This window comes from Ascaphus truei, chromosome 8, assembly GCF_040206685.1.
Source record: "Ascaphus truei isolate aAscTru1 chromosome 8, aAscTru1.hap1, whole genome shotgun sequence".
Taxonomy (NCBI): Eukaryota; Metazoa; Chordata; class Amphibia; order Anura; family Ascaphidae; genus Ascaphus; species Ascaphus truei.
In genome coordinates this window covers 35242960-35257759 of record NC_134490.1, presented here as the reverse complement: position 1 = coordinate 35257759, position 14800 = coordinate 35242960, and the positions used below count along the sequence as shown (strand labels likewise).

At 45.6% G+C, this 14800-nt stretch overlaps 1 protein-coding gene across 7 annotated transcripts in view; it reads left to right on the top strand.

The window, feature by feature from the left end:
* The window catches only part of PTPRS (protein tyrosine phosphatase receptor type S), a 170790-nt gene that overhangs the window by 89576 nt on the left and 66414 nt on the right, over nt 1–14800 (top strand). For all 7 annotated transcript variants that reach the window (XM_075611406.1, XM_075611398.1, XM_075611401.1 and 4 more), the window contains exons 3-5: nt 8725–8870; nt 10983–11124; nt 11997–12185. In XM_075611406.1, coding sequence (XP_075467521.1) covers nt 8725–8870; nt 10983–11124; nt 11997–12185 — 477 coding nt within the window. The remainder of the gene's footprint in view (nt 1–8724; nt 8871–10982; nt 11125–11996; nt 12186–14800) is intronic.

The window sequence follows — 14800 nt, the reverse complement described above, 5'->3', positions numbered from 1 at the left end:
TCGGGTCGTCCATACCATGGACGCAGCCTGAGAATGCTTGGGGTCCAGAAGCTCCAGAGCAGGAGGGCCAACTCCAGTCCTCAAAAGCCACCAACAGGTCAGGTTTTAAGGATATTGCTGCCTCAGCCCAGGTTGAGCCACCTATGCTGAAGCAGGGATATCCTTAAACCCGGACCTGTTATTAGCCTTTGAGGACTGGAGTTGACCACTCCTGCTCCAGAGCGATCGCGACACTACCAGGCCCCCGTCTGCCAGAAACTGAAGTCAGCTAGGTCGCCCTCCTAGTTAACAAGCATACGCCTGTATCGTGACCTACGACTGGTTAAGGGAAATGTCGTAATCGTAACATCCCCGTGGAATTTGTTGTTTTGCACAATAAGGTTTTCAGCGCAGCTTTTGTGAAGCTAACAAACTGCAATTTTTAACATATGTTGCATAGTATATTGAGCAGAGGGCGATGTTCCATGGCTGAGCACCTTTACTTTAGTGCTAGTCCGGTATGTTGTGCTTTTTCATGGGACTGGAGCGTTGTAAGAACTAAGAAGCAACGTGCAGAGTCAAAATGACGTGATCCAGGTCTCAGAATGGCGGTATGGAAATGCTTCTGTCATCCAGCTCCGCGTAAACAGTAACAGTGTTACAGGTTACGTCTGATTGCCGCCTCATTAGGAATTCAGGTCTTTAATGGGTTTTTTTCTTTGTTTTTTTGGTATTTCCTGTTGTGCTGTTTGCAGTTTTTTACGTCTCGTGCCTAAACATGAAACCCTACTAACTGTATCTTGCGTAATAATATTGAGAAATAGATAAAGGGGCTGGCCAAGTGTTTGCACAGATGAATGTGTATCGCCGTTTGGCTTCGCGACTACATGTTGGTGACTGTTGATAATACCCAGACCAGCACAGAGCTGTGCGGGTCCTGCTGCCTTTGGGCAGGGTTTATGGGCTTTTATAATATAAAAAAATACATTTTTCTCTGCATTAGCTTCTGTCCATCCCACACATTATTATTATGTTTAATTCCCTGGCTGTTTGTCTCTTCCAGCACCCCCACTGTTGGGAGCCTGTCCCACGAATTCACCACCTTTTCCTGTGAAGTGCTCCCTCACATTCCCCTGAGCCGCCCAGCTTCCAGCCTCAGAGCATGGGCCTCATGTTCTAGCCTAATAAAGCTTCTGCTACGTATAGCAAATACAAATACCACGTGTGAGCACATCCACATGTCTCTGACGGGTCCCTGCCTTTCCCCATTAATCTCGTAGCATAGTGCCTCCTCTGCAGCCAGGGATTCTGGGTAATGACATGCAAACATACCACTTATCCTGCCTTGTGCTAAGGCTAGCAATTGCAGTTCAGGAGAGGGTAGCCATATTGGTCCTCCCATGTAGAAAGTAGTAGTCGGTAGCATCATACCTTTTATTGCACCAACAAGTTGATACAGTACAAGCTTTCCTTACCTTACAGCAGGGGTGCGCAAACTGTTGGGCGCGATAATGTTTTTTGGGGGGGCGCAGCGGTTACAGAGGTCCAGCGCTCTTCCCCCCAAAGCATTTACATTAAATGCCGGGGAGCGCGCGAGGCCTCTGTAACTCTCTTACCTTCTCTCCGACGGCCGCGGGGTGACGTGATGTCACATGACCACTCGGTGTCATTTGACGTCGGATACCAGGTAGGGGGAGGGGGGGTGCGAGCACTGGGGCTGAGCAGGCAGGGGGGGCGCAGGGCCAAACGTTTGCGCACCCCTGCCTTACAGGGTGGTTCCCCGCCAGTATGTCTATAGTACAGAAACAGAAGGTGTTCAATGCAGAGTTGTAGAGAGATGTTATCTAGTTACAATGAGGAAAGAAAGGATAGAAGCAAAGAATGAGGGAGCCTTGGAAATGGCTGGATTCATTTGAATTATTTATTATCCTTTGAAGTTGCTAGTGAAATCACAGCCTCCCTGGGGGATTGTCTCTCTTCAGAGGGTCCCCGCCCCGCTCAGGGCCACATCACTTTGCATTCTCCGCATAATTAATTAGTGGGATTATTTTCTCAAAAGGACAGAGAATTAGCTTGGTTTTAAATCTGACAGACCAGAAAGAGCGCAGAACACCGTACAAACCTGTGTTTCTGTTCTCGTGGTCTTCTAGTTACCTGTGATTTAGGTAGGGATTGTGCCTGCAATGTGGTTTGGGGATCTTGCTTTCTCTTGTTGCTTCTCGCTCGCTGCAGAGCTCTCGCCTTCAGCGTTGTTTATTGCTTGCGCTCTTTCTCACGCATAAATCAGTCCTTGTCCCCAGCATCCTGATCTATTATATTTGGTTTATCTGGTTTTGTGTACTACGATGAGGCTTATTCAATGCAGTTCAATAGCGCCAGTTCTGTGCCAACACACGGAAAGTCCCATTCAAGTAATTGTGACATTCTGTGCGGTGGCACCAAGTTGGCGATATTGCACTTTAATTAATAAGGCCCAGTGTGTTCATGTGTTCCTGTCTCTAAATTGTCCTACTCCTTACAGTTAAGTTTTGTTCATACCTCGGTGTTCTCCTAAACTGGAATAGATTTCCAGTAATCCTTTAAATGTGTATCTCATTTTTAAAATGGAAAATAAATGAGTTGGGTAATTAGCCGTTTTGATGTTTTTGCTTTACCGGCCTTCTGAAATATTAATGTGCACATTACATGTTGCTCACCACAAAAGATCTTTTCCTGTGATGTATGCTGGAATTTCGTTGGTCCGAGACCCGGGCGAGTAGAGGAGGATTTCACATCGGGAAAAGGTCTGCATTGTGCGGGGCACAGTTGGGGTGATGGGCACTCAGAAAGAAGGTCATAGTTTGGGCAATACTGCGATCAAATGGAAGCTATGCTGTGTGATGGAGAGAAGGCTGGGCTGTCTGGCACTGTGTCGGAAAGAGATGACTACCCGTGTGTGTAGGATATGAAGGGTGCGAGACTCTGTGATGGAAATAGGTGACAACGTTGTGTGTGTGACCCCAACAGTGGGGTCATCTGTCAGTCTGCCGCATACTGTGTGCTGGATTCTATGATGGAGATATGACCACTATTAATGGGGGATATTATTAGTGCGCGGGAGACACTTCTCTGTGAGAAGAACTTTAATGGTGATAGTCTCAGGCCTTCTCTGAACCTCACTGGCCAGTGTTCAGCAATGAGGTGAAATGACTGTGTTTTGCGACCAGCAATTATCCAATCCCCTGTCTTGCCGGAGCGGGTACAAGAGGGATCCTGCTCGTGGTACACTGTCCCCTCTGCACCATGCTGCCTTCCCAATTATTGCTAATGCACTTTTATGAAGATAAGATGGCTATGTTTGAAACGGTTACTGACAGTAAAATGACCTTAATTGACTGTTTTTGTTGGTTCTCTTGCCAGAAATGCTGCTCTGTGGGAGCAGTGGATATGTTCTGGTTAAGAAGCTTTGCAGTGGCATTATGTGTGTGTGTGTGTGTGTGTGTGTGTGTGTGTGTGTGTGTGTGTGTGTGTGTGTGTGTCTATAAAGATTCAGAGCTCTGTGTTTGAGGGCACACTCACACTCGTACACACAGTGGGGTGCGGGCACACTCGCACTCGTACACACCCTATGGGGTGTGCAAACAGGCTCACAGTAAAGTGCGCGTGCGCACACACAGTGGTTAGCGCGGATATTCACACACATGCACATACAGTGGGGTACACTGAATCTACAATGCTCTGCTTAATGTTAAAAACGCACACACAAGTTTGAGGGTGTGCATGGGCTGTATGTTTGAAGGGGGGGATATATGCAGTGGTGGGGGGGAGGGATATGCCCTGTGGGGGGGGGGGGTGAAGGATGTGTATGTCCTGGGTGGGGGAAGGTTATGCCCTGTGTGATGGGGGGGACAGGGTTGTGCGGTATGTGGGGGGGAGGGACTGGCGTGCGTGGTATGTGGGGGGGAGGGGGCATGCACGGTATGTGGGGGGGAGTGAAGTGTGTGAGCGCTATACGGGGGTGAGGTGTATGCGATGTATGGTTGAGGGATGGGAAGTTTGTCTCGCAGCTCTGCTCAAGGGCCTGAGGCAAGCATCCAGCATTCTGAGAGTTGCATTCACCTGTGTGCAAGGGATCGTCTTAATCCCGGTGTGGCTGGCGGTCTCCAAGGAAAGGTTTGATAACCACTGGGCTATATGTTGCCAGTTATTTTTGTGTTCAGACGGTGGAGCATTTGTCCTTTGCTTTCACATATCTTGAAGTCACATAATTTCACTTTCGTAGAACGGTCGTGTGACTGGATCCCCGAAATGTTGCAGCTCTTAAGTCCTTTGCATGCTGCAATGGAAATGTCCAAACTGGGGATTGCACACAGACGTGTGTGTGTGTGTGTGGTGGAGGACAGACACATGGACACACAAGCACATACACGAGAGAGAGAGGAATGAATCTGTAATCTTGGTGTCGGCTCTGAGTGAGATGTTGTCAGGGAGACCGCCGAGTATTTTTACCTCTGTTAAGAGCAGCACCAGGTCCCCCCTGACACAGCTCCAACCTGCGCGCGGGAGGCTGACGTAGACTGGTAACCATGACAACCCGTCAGTCCGGACCTCACAAGGTACTGAGCTCCCAGCAGCTGCAGGTCTTCACTGGACTCTGTGCCCTTGAGATAAAACAGTAAAGTTTCTTTGTGTTTAGGAAAGTGTCCCAGTGTGTGTGTCGCACTCCTCTATATGTCAGTATGTCGCACACTCGTGTGTGTGTGTGTGTGTGTGTGTGTGTGTACACTGCAATGTGTGTGAACACAGAAGTTTATTTGCACAATGTGTTTAGTGCAGCTGGGCTGACAGATTTGATGCTGTATAATGGTAACAAAGAAAAAGTGAAATAATGTTGCATTTTTAAGATGATCAACTAGTTTTGTGTGTGTGTGTGTGTGTGTGTGTGTGTGTGTGTGTGTGTGTATATATAATGTGTGTATATATATATATATATATATATATATGTATATATATATATATATATATATATATATATATATATATATATATATATATATATATATATATATACTTGTAAACATGCATTGAGTTTCAGGTTCGCGCCAAATTAGTGTTTGTTCTAATATTTAAGATAGGAGCTTGTACCTAATTAGAAAAATTCTGCAGATGTGCTACTGTAATGCGGAGTCATAAAACGTGTGTGTATGTTTATATATTTCTGTCATGTAACGTCTGTGACCACCGGCACCCAAAGAAAGGCAAGTGACCGATAAGCAGACTCCTGGCGACTTCACGAGCTGGGGTAGCGCCTGGGTCATCAGACCGCCTGGCAATCCAGCACTTGCTACACAAATACCAAAAAACAAGGTATTGTTCGCCAACCCCGTACTGCCGGTGAGAACACCCAAGAGCACTGCTCTTATGCACAGGGTACCACACCCATTACTGGGACCTCACCACGTCTCCAAAGAGCTGTGACCACTTACAAAAATACACATTGGTTTCTGGGGGCGAAGGGGCCTGCTACCAAGCCAGAGGCCACAGCGTTCCCAGAACACTGACCAAAAAGCAAAAACCCTTTAAAAAACTACAAATATATGCAGTGGGCAGCTTCACAAGACATGTGATCTTACAGTCGGCCAGCCGAAGGAGCTATTAAATTAATAGGTTACACTGGAAAAGGCAACGCTACACAAAAGGGTTAACGGTACAGACAAACGTAGTAGATGGAATGGGATAGGGCATAAAAAGGCTATCGTTTAAAGCAGCACTCCATGCAATATCTTACATGTGCCTTTGTATATTATAAATAAATCTGTTGTGTAGTCTTAGATAATACTTGCGTACGTACATTTTTTTTCATTCTAAAATCAACTTTTAATGCCATTTTAAATGAGTTGTAATATACTGAGCATCCTTTGATTTCTATAGCAGGTTTTACCACATCTCCACAGCAGTGCCAGATCTTTGCAACACAATTTCCGATTTGTGATCATTTGTTGCCAATGTTCCCAGCAGTTTGAGCTGCAAACTGTAACAATAGATAATGTTACCTTCGTAATATAAGCCAACAAGGAATGTAATACCAGCACTCCTATGATGTAATAGTGTGGGGGAGGTTCAGTCAGAGAGTGAGTCAGAGAGAGGTTCAGTCAGAGAGAGTCAGGCTGCTTCAGATAGAGAGGCAGAATATCGAAATGTCCCCAAATTGCATGCACTCTGATTTGGGGAAATTTCGATATTCTGTCCGTTCTCTCTCTATCTGAAGCAGCAAATATCAACCCCTCTATCTCAGTTATATAAGGATACATTGTATCTGTTGAGTTACACACTGTATGATTGGTTTAAACTGAAAGGCAGCCATTTAGTGAACCCTGGGAAGCTGGATCTTTGCTGATCGACCATGGGAGAACGAATCGATCGGCAGCTTAGGCAATTCGTTTTCAATCAAGGTAATCAAATCAAAGGCTGCATATATTAAAACAAAATAAAGATTTTAATGTTTAAAGTACCACGCAGATGAGATGCACGTGGTCTACCTGGGTTAAAACCAAAGGGAAACATGGCCTAGCTTCTTCCCCCTCCCAACTCACTCCCATTTTCGGGAATCCAGATTTCCCGCCTTGATGCGCCCGTAACCAATTTGGTCAATTTCAGGACCTAAACATCAGAATGGTTGCGGATCTGCTGAGGAGTGATGAGGTACTGTCCTTCCAAGAGCTCAAAAGTAAATTCTCCTCCCCCGACCTCCCCATTTTCAAATACCTGCAGATAAGGCACTTCCTGCGAGCTCTATCCCCAAATTCTAAATTCCCAGCACAGACCAGATTGGAATCCCTCTGCCTAAAAGGGGAATATCAGAGAGGATTAATTTCTGAAATCTACAGAACGATCGAGGCTTCCCCCCCCCCCCCCACTCCCATACGTATATATGCAAAAATGGAGCGCCGACCTAAATCTACAAATCGACCTGGAGGATTGGGAGGATGTCTGGGAGGCCTCTTCCAAAACATCAATTTGTTCCATCACAAAAGAAAATATATATAAAATCCTATTCCAGTGGTACCTCACCCCGAGCAGACTGAGCCAGGTCTTCCCCGGCACAACAGACGTGTGCTGGAGGGGATGTGGTCAAAGGGGGGACATGGCCCATATTTGGTGGTCATGCCCAGAGATCCAGAGGTTCTGGACCAGGGTCCAGAGACTCTTGATCGAAACCCTAGGACTGGAGATCCCCCTGGACCCTCTGACATACGTGCTGGGAAAACCAATTGAGGACATCCCTGCCCCACTAGCCATGCTGATCTCCGCTATTCTAACGGCCGCTAGATGCTCTGTCGCGGCGGCTTGGAAACAAACGAAGGCTCCCTCCAGGAGAACAGTAGTAAATAGAATAGACACGGTCATGAACATGGAAAGTCTCACGGCCATGCTCAAACAGAAAATGCACCACTTCTACAAAACCTGGGAGCCATGGCCGGGCTCGGGTGCCCCGTCACTACTACAAGCCCTGATTCGAGTATGATACCATGTGGCTTAGAAGGGTCCAGAGACATGCCCAACCCTCCCAATACCTCCCCCCCCCCCCTCCTCCGTGCCGTTCCCATCTATCCACCCGTCCCTTGTCTCTCCCCCTCTTCTTCAACATAAAAAAGGAAAAATGGTTTATTGGGTATCTCAATCTGTTTCGCAGTCATGTGCCTATGACTGATTATTCTCTGTTCAGCTATGACTGTTTTCACTATCTGTACCTACCTTGTAAGATACCAATAAAGGGAAAAAAAGATTTTAAAAAAAAAAGTACCACGCAGACGGCCTCCTTTTAAAGGATAGACTGGCCGCATTGTGCTTGGTGCAGTGATTTAGCTCGCTAGATCAGGGGTGCGCAAAGGCGTAAGATTTTCTGAGGGGGCGTGGTGGTTACAGAGGTCCCGTGCTCTCTAAATGCCGGGGAACCGCGCGAGACCTCTGTAACTAACTTACCTTGGCTTCCAGCGACTCGTCATTTGACTTCATAGCCGAACATGGGAGGGGCGCGAGCAGGGGAGGAGAGCAGGCAGGGGGGCGCAGAGGGAAAAGATTGTGCTCCCCTGACCTATATGATTCTTGCCAATCGTGTTAAGCATGCTTTTCCCAGGCAAGGCTAACGAAGTCCAGGCAGTGATACATATTCCAGGCTTTTTTCCAAGACTCGGGAATTAGGGTGGAGGCCGGAGCTTGACGGTTCGGCCAAGCTGAAGTGCTGAGTTATACATTTTCCAGTTGGGTGAACTGTGGATTTAAACCATGGGCAAATCACAGGCAGGGGTGTGGACAGGCCCCTGTCCCGCTGACCCAGGATTATAAAATGGCCAATGGGAAGTGTCCAGAGATTTGAATACACTGGCTAATACTAGAGCAGTTGACCAATTGGGGTTACATTTAAGGTTCAGCCAATTGGCCACTGGGAGCTTTAAACGGCCAGCCAGTGCTGTGTGCTCATGCGGGCTGGTAGGGAGTCTTGTGTAGACTTTGAAGCCCATATTTACTAGTGGTGCTATTCCATAAGACACTTTCTAGCTGCGAGGCTCCTTTACAGAATATTCAATTGACTGGACAATAAAGTGTTTTCAGGTATTGGAAGGAGTCCTATGAAATAGCACTGCTTAGTAAATCTGGCCTTGCTTTTGTCTGTCGTGTCTCAGCTCACGCTGCCTCAGTCAGGGGGACGGTTTATTGGAACGCCATGTGCTGAAACGGCTGATTATTCTTTCTTTCCATGCAAAGGTCCTCCGGAGTTCATTAAAAAACCAACAGACCAAATAGGCGTTTCGGGCGGCGTGTCTTCCTTCGTCTGCCAAGCTACGGGAGACCCCAAACCTCGTGTCACATGGAATAAGAGGGGCAAGAAAGTGAACTCCCAAAGATTTGAGGTGAGATGTTTTTGTAATCTACTGACACATGTATTGCCGAAGGTATAATGAGCTGATGTTGTACCTTGTTTGGTGCCCGAGTCTGATAAATCAACAGCAATCAGGAGAAATCCATCACTTTTGTGTTTCGTTGTCACTGTTAGGACAGATTTTTACAGCTGGTCTGCTGACCAATATTTGCCTGGCATAAACACATAAGGAGACAAAGAGTCCTCCTGAAAGATCCTCATTAACTGCACAACAAAGCTAGGAATATTTAGCAGGGTTTAAATACCCACTGTATGAGTAATTAAATTAGCTGTGAGGTACAGGTAAGCAATCGCTCCCAGCACTGTGGGAGGGCAATTGCTACTAAAAGCCATATGGCAAAAATAATAAATATTTTATTAATCAACCAAAGTGACACATAGTATATAACACATACTCTAAACTATCATAAAAACAATTAAAACATATATGTAACGGGTGATAACCAGTCCATGGATAACCATGGATAAATCCAAATTATTCTCAAAATAGATCCCTGAAACAGGTGAGTGGATCGTAGTGAGTGAGACAAAATCAGTGAGTTGATGTCAGAATGCAAATATCTTTCACGTCTCTTTAACTCAGGGTGGAGTGTAATGCAGTGTAAGCAGTACTATGCCGGTAGGCAAACCATCAGGTCTAAATACTCAACGGTATGCTCAGAGGTAGGTAGCAGGGCAGATACAAACAGCATATAGTAAGCTGCGCCCCATATAGCTAATACTATAAGCAACCAGTGACTACCACCACGTTCAGAACGATCTCACCCGTTACTTCCTCCTCCACGACGTCAACGCGATGACGTCGTGGAGGAGGAAGTAACGGGTGAGATCGTTCTGAACGTGGTGGTAGTCACTGGTTGCTTATAGTATTAGCTATATGGGGCGCAGCTTACTATATGCTGTTTGTATCTGCCCTGCTACCTACCTCTGAGCATACCGTTGAGTATTTAGACCTGATGGTTTGCCTACCGGCATAGTACTGCTTACACTGCATTACACTCCACCCTGAGTTAAAGAGACGTGAAAGATATTTGCATTCTGACATCAACTCACTGATTTTGTCTCACTCACTACGATCCACTCACCTGTTTCAGGGATCTATTTTGAGAATAATTTGGATTTATCCATGGTTATCCATGGACTGGTTATCACCCGTTACATATATGTTTTAATTGTTTTTATGATAGTTTAGAGTATGTGTTATATACTATGTGTCACTTTGGTTGATTAATAAAATATTTATTATTTTTGCCATATGGCTTTTAGTGGCAATTGCCCTCCCACAGTGCTGGGAGCGATTGCTTACCTGTACCTCACAGCTAATTTAATTACTCATACAGTGGGTATTTAAACCCTGCTAAATATTCCTAGCTTTGTTGTGCAGTTAATGGGGATCTTTCAGGAGGACTCTTTGTCTCCTTATGTGTTTGTCTGTCAGCGTTATCCTCTTTGCACCAGCAGGAACTATATTATGCTTTATGATTACATTTATATTGTGGTGAGCGGTATCTCACAAGTTATGTATACAATATTTGCCTGGCTCAGATGGGTAAGCTGTAACCAGATTCCCATCACGTTCTTAAAACGGGTGCTCTTTGGGCAGAGTTTCTACGAGGTTAAAGCAGCATTTGTAATTGCCAATTAATCAAAATGATTACATCTTAAAATACTGTGTTCATGTAACATATGGAAAAAGTTGTTCAGAAGCCGCTATGAGTTCGCGGTGCTCAAGGTCGGTCCTCAAGAGCCCCCGACCAGGTCAGGTTTTAAGGATATCCCTGCTTCAGCACAGGGGTTCTGTCAAAATGACTGAGCCACTGATTGAGCCACCTGTGCTGAAGCCGGGATATCCTGAAAACCGAACCTGTTGGTGGCTCTTAAGGATGGAGTTGGAGCACCCCTGTGCTATGGCATCAAGTAAGTAAGTAAGTGTGTGTGTGTGTGTGTGTGTGTGTCTACAACTTGTTGTGAGGTGAAGAACGTGTAGAATCTTCTGAGATGGGTATCTGTCTGTTCTCTTGCTGAGCTCCACTCAACTGTTCCCATCACGTACTGCGGCAAACTGCTTTATTTGCTTCCTTAGACCATAGAGTTTGATGAGGGCGCCGGCGCAGTTCTCCGGATTCAGCCGCTGCGGACACCGAGAGATGAGAATGTGTACGACTGTGTTGCCCAGAACACACACAGTGAAATTACGGTCAGCGCCAAGCTCACCGTCCTTCGAGGTAACGATCCTGTCAACCCTGAACCGAAATGTAATCTACATGGCCACCATGTCGCCCTTTCCTCCTTGTGTGAGGAGCAATTCCTGCATCCCAGGAAGAGGTGTGGGGAACTTGACACTATTTGGCCTCTAAATTGGAGACTAATCTTAATACAAGAAAATAAACAGAACCCGGGTCACAGGTTAAGTGTAACCATGGCAACAGCTGAGCGAAAGCGTGATCTGTGCCTCAGGTTTGTGAATGTTACATGATGAAGCCGTTGGGTTGGTTCGCATTATACCCTGATTTGCATGGGGTTTCATGATGCTCAGGCAGGGGAATGCTGGCTCTTTTTGTCCCTTCTTGTCCCAGACCCCTTAACCACGTAGACCCATTACTTGTCCTACTTGAAGGAGCGAAGATACAGTAACTCCTATAGTGCAGGAGACGCTCCAAGTCTGAATCTAGTTGTTTTAATTGAACTCCGTGAGATTCTGTACAGTGCGCTGGGCTTTGTTTCATTACACACACTGCAGCGTGTCGTGTTGTGTTCCCCCGTTTGCCAGTGTGCACATCTTGTACACACACGAGTGGTGTTCTGCGTTTGCTATATAAACCAATTCCTTTGGGTCCTACTCCAGCACAAAGCAGGTGTAGCCAATATGTCTGAGGCAGAAATTGTAGCAAAATGATGTCATCGGAAAGGATGAGGGACAAAGATCGAGATGGCTCTCAGGACCGGCGTGGCCGACCTGCTTGTGTGCTGCAGCTGTGACCCCCCCCACCCCCCTGTGAAACTGACCTTGTACAGATTGGGTCCACCCATTATTCACAGATAAGCGATTTCCTTTTTCACCAATCCCTCTTTCCCTTTCCTCGTGTTTTGTGTGCAGAGGACCAGCTACCCCCGGGCTTTCCAAACATTGATATGGGCCCACAGCTGAAAGTCGTGGAGCGAACAAGAACAGCCACTATGCTGTGCGCTGCCAGCGGGAACCCCGATCCCGAAATAACCTGGTTCAAAGACTTCCTGCCGGTGGACCCTGGCACCAGCAACGGGCGAATCAAACAGCTACGATCAGGTGAGCGGGGGGAAGCTGGCAGCAGGGGAGCAGTGGGGTCACAGGACAGGAAAGACGCAGAGGTACGGGCCCACGGGGAGATGTGTGCAGGAGAGGAAAGGAGGACAGTGAATCAAAGGGGGGCACAGAGGAAGCTGGGCAGAAAGGGGCATTGTGATGGGAAGAAGCATTAAAAAAAATGGACATTAACAAGTAAGCATAAGTTCACAGCTTTTATAGCAACAATTTTTCCCGGTGTAAGTATATCAATAATGTACAGCATTATGTCTTTATCCTGGGTTGTTTACAGAGTACATAGGGTGGGGGTGGGCAACTCCAGACCTCAAGGGCTACTAACAGGTTTTCAGTATATCCCTGCTTCAGCACAGGTAGAGCAACCTTTGACTGAGCCACCCGTGCTGAAGCAGGGATATCTTGGAAACCTGACATGTTGGTGGCCCTTGAGGAGTTGCTCACCCCCTGCCCTAGGGGCTTAGCGTGGCACTGCATATGCAGAGGTTGTGGATACTTGACCTCAACACTTGGAAGGTATCACAGAACGTGAGCAGCGGTGCGAGGGGAAGTATTTAGCGGTGTCTGTGTCTGTTTTATGTAGGGAGCGGTGTTGCTGTCCTGCAGTCTGTGCGTCCTTTTATTGCTGCTCCAAATCTGTGTGTTTTGTGTATTTTTGTTTTCAGTTCATGTTGTCCTTCTCTTTGTTACAATCTTTTACCTTCTGACTCTGGAGACAACACTCTTGGTTTTCTCTTTGCAACATATCTGCTTTATTTTGGTCTTCCTGGCATTCATTTTGATATATTTTTTTTTTTTTTTCATAGAAAGGGACATGTCCTTTTTAGAGTCTCCGCTGCCACAGAAGGCGCTCCGCCCAAAAGTTACAAACCGATAACACACAGATAACACACAGATAACCGGTTTGGAAATGAGCACCGATCATGCAGCACTTTGCAAAACTGACCAAGTCTTTGTGTAAAGCGGGTCCCTCAAACAATTGATCCAATCACCTGGGTGTTATTACAAAAGTGTCTCTTTCTAATACCTGCAGAACCAGACGAGGGGTTTCCAAATGCCTGCATTTAAGTAGAGAAGACGTTGCACTGCCCACCGTAACATATCCACACACAGCCAATATTTGGCCATGAATGTAACAAAGCTTCACTTGTTTGTTTTTTTTTAAAGATGCAGAGCCAGGCAAAAGGGTGACAAGAAGCTTCAGCCTTTTGCAATGTAATGTTCATAGTGGGCATCACAGCTCATAGCAGGAGATGTGTAATGATGCAGACACTAATAAACTGGTTATACAGATCTGTTTCAATCCTGTGACTACAGACCCTGAACAGTCTACTGGTTTAAAGAGGCAGTCCAAGCAGCACTTAAAACAAAAAAAAAAACAAAAAAATCTTTATTTTGTTTTAATATATGCATCCTTTGATTACCTTGATTGAAAACTAATTACCTAAGCTGCCGATTGAGTCGTTCTCCCAGGATCGGTCAGCAAAGATTCTGTTTCCCCGGTGTTCACTAAATGGCTGCGTTTCAGTTTCCATCAATCCTTTAGTCAGTGTAACTCAGCAGCTACAACGTATCCTTATATTATCACTACGGAAACATTATCTATTGTTACAGCTTGCAGCTCAAACTGCTGGGGATATTGGCAACAAATGATCACAAACAGGAAAGTATTCCATAGATGGGGAAGTGGGCTAAAGCCTGCGATAGAAATCAAAGGATGCTCATTATATTAAAACCCATTAAAAATGGCATTGTGTTGAATTTTTAAAAAAAATTGTAGTAAGTATTATCTAAAACTACAGAACTGATTTATTTAAAATAAATAAAAAACGTAGGCTATTGCATGGATTGCTCCTTTAAGACTTGGTGCAAACAACCATCTCTTTATTCCATTGTGCGTGGAGTTGGATTCTGTTGAATAGAGCCTCGACTACACTAACATATGTTGCTTGAAGCACTTTTAACACGAACAGAAAGGTATTTTCACCTCTTTAATGCTCAGTCACATTATATAAGCTGATCACAGCGGAGGCAGAGTTGCAGTTTACGGCAAGCTGCACAGCTGTAAGCTAAAGTAGGATGCTGCGTGTGGAAATACCGGGGCGGTCTGTCAGAATAACACTCGGCTGGTGTAGTGCCAGAAACCCGTGTGTTGCATTGTTTTCTTCCATATTCCAGACAACCTGCACTTGTTTCTTTTAATGTCATTTTAACTTTTCTACCTGTGCAACATGTTCTGTGTTTTCTGCTGACGGAGAAGTGGTTAACAAACTTTTCTTTCCCCTTTGTTTCATTCTTTTTAACACTCAGAGACCTTTGGTAAGTTGGTGATTGAAACAATAAACACAGCTGAAGCCAATTTACCCCCCTCAAACTAATCCTTTCTTAACAGCTTTTAAAATGCATGCATTGCATTTACTACTAACCCCCTTAATAGCAGACCTAAAGGAGTAACATAAGCTTCCGTATAACTAACACACCTAAATGGACAACCTAAACGTCCCTGTTCTAACCCCAATACTCTAATTATAGAGAGAACGGCCCTGACAAACATTCAGGGAGATACAACATTGTGTAGCACAAATTGGTAGCATTGTCCAATT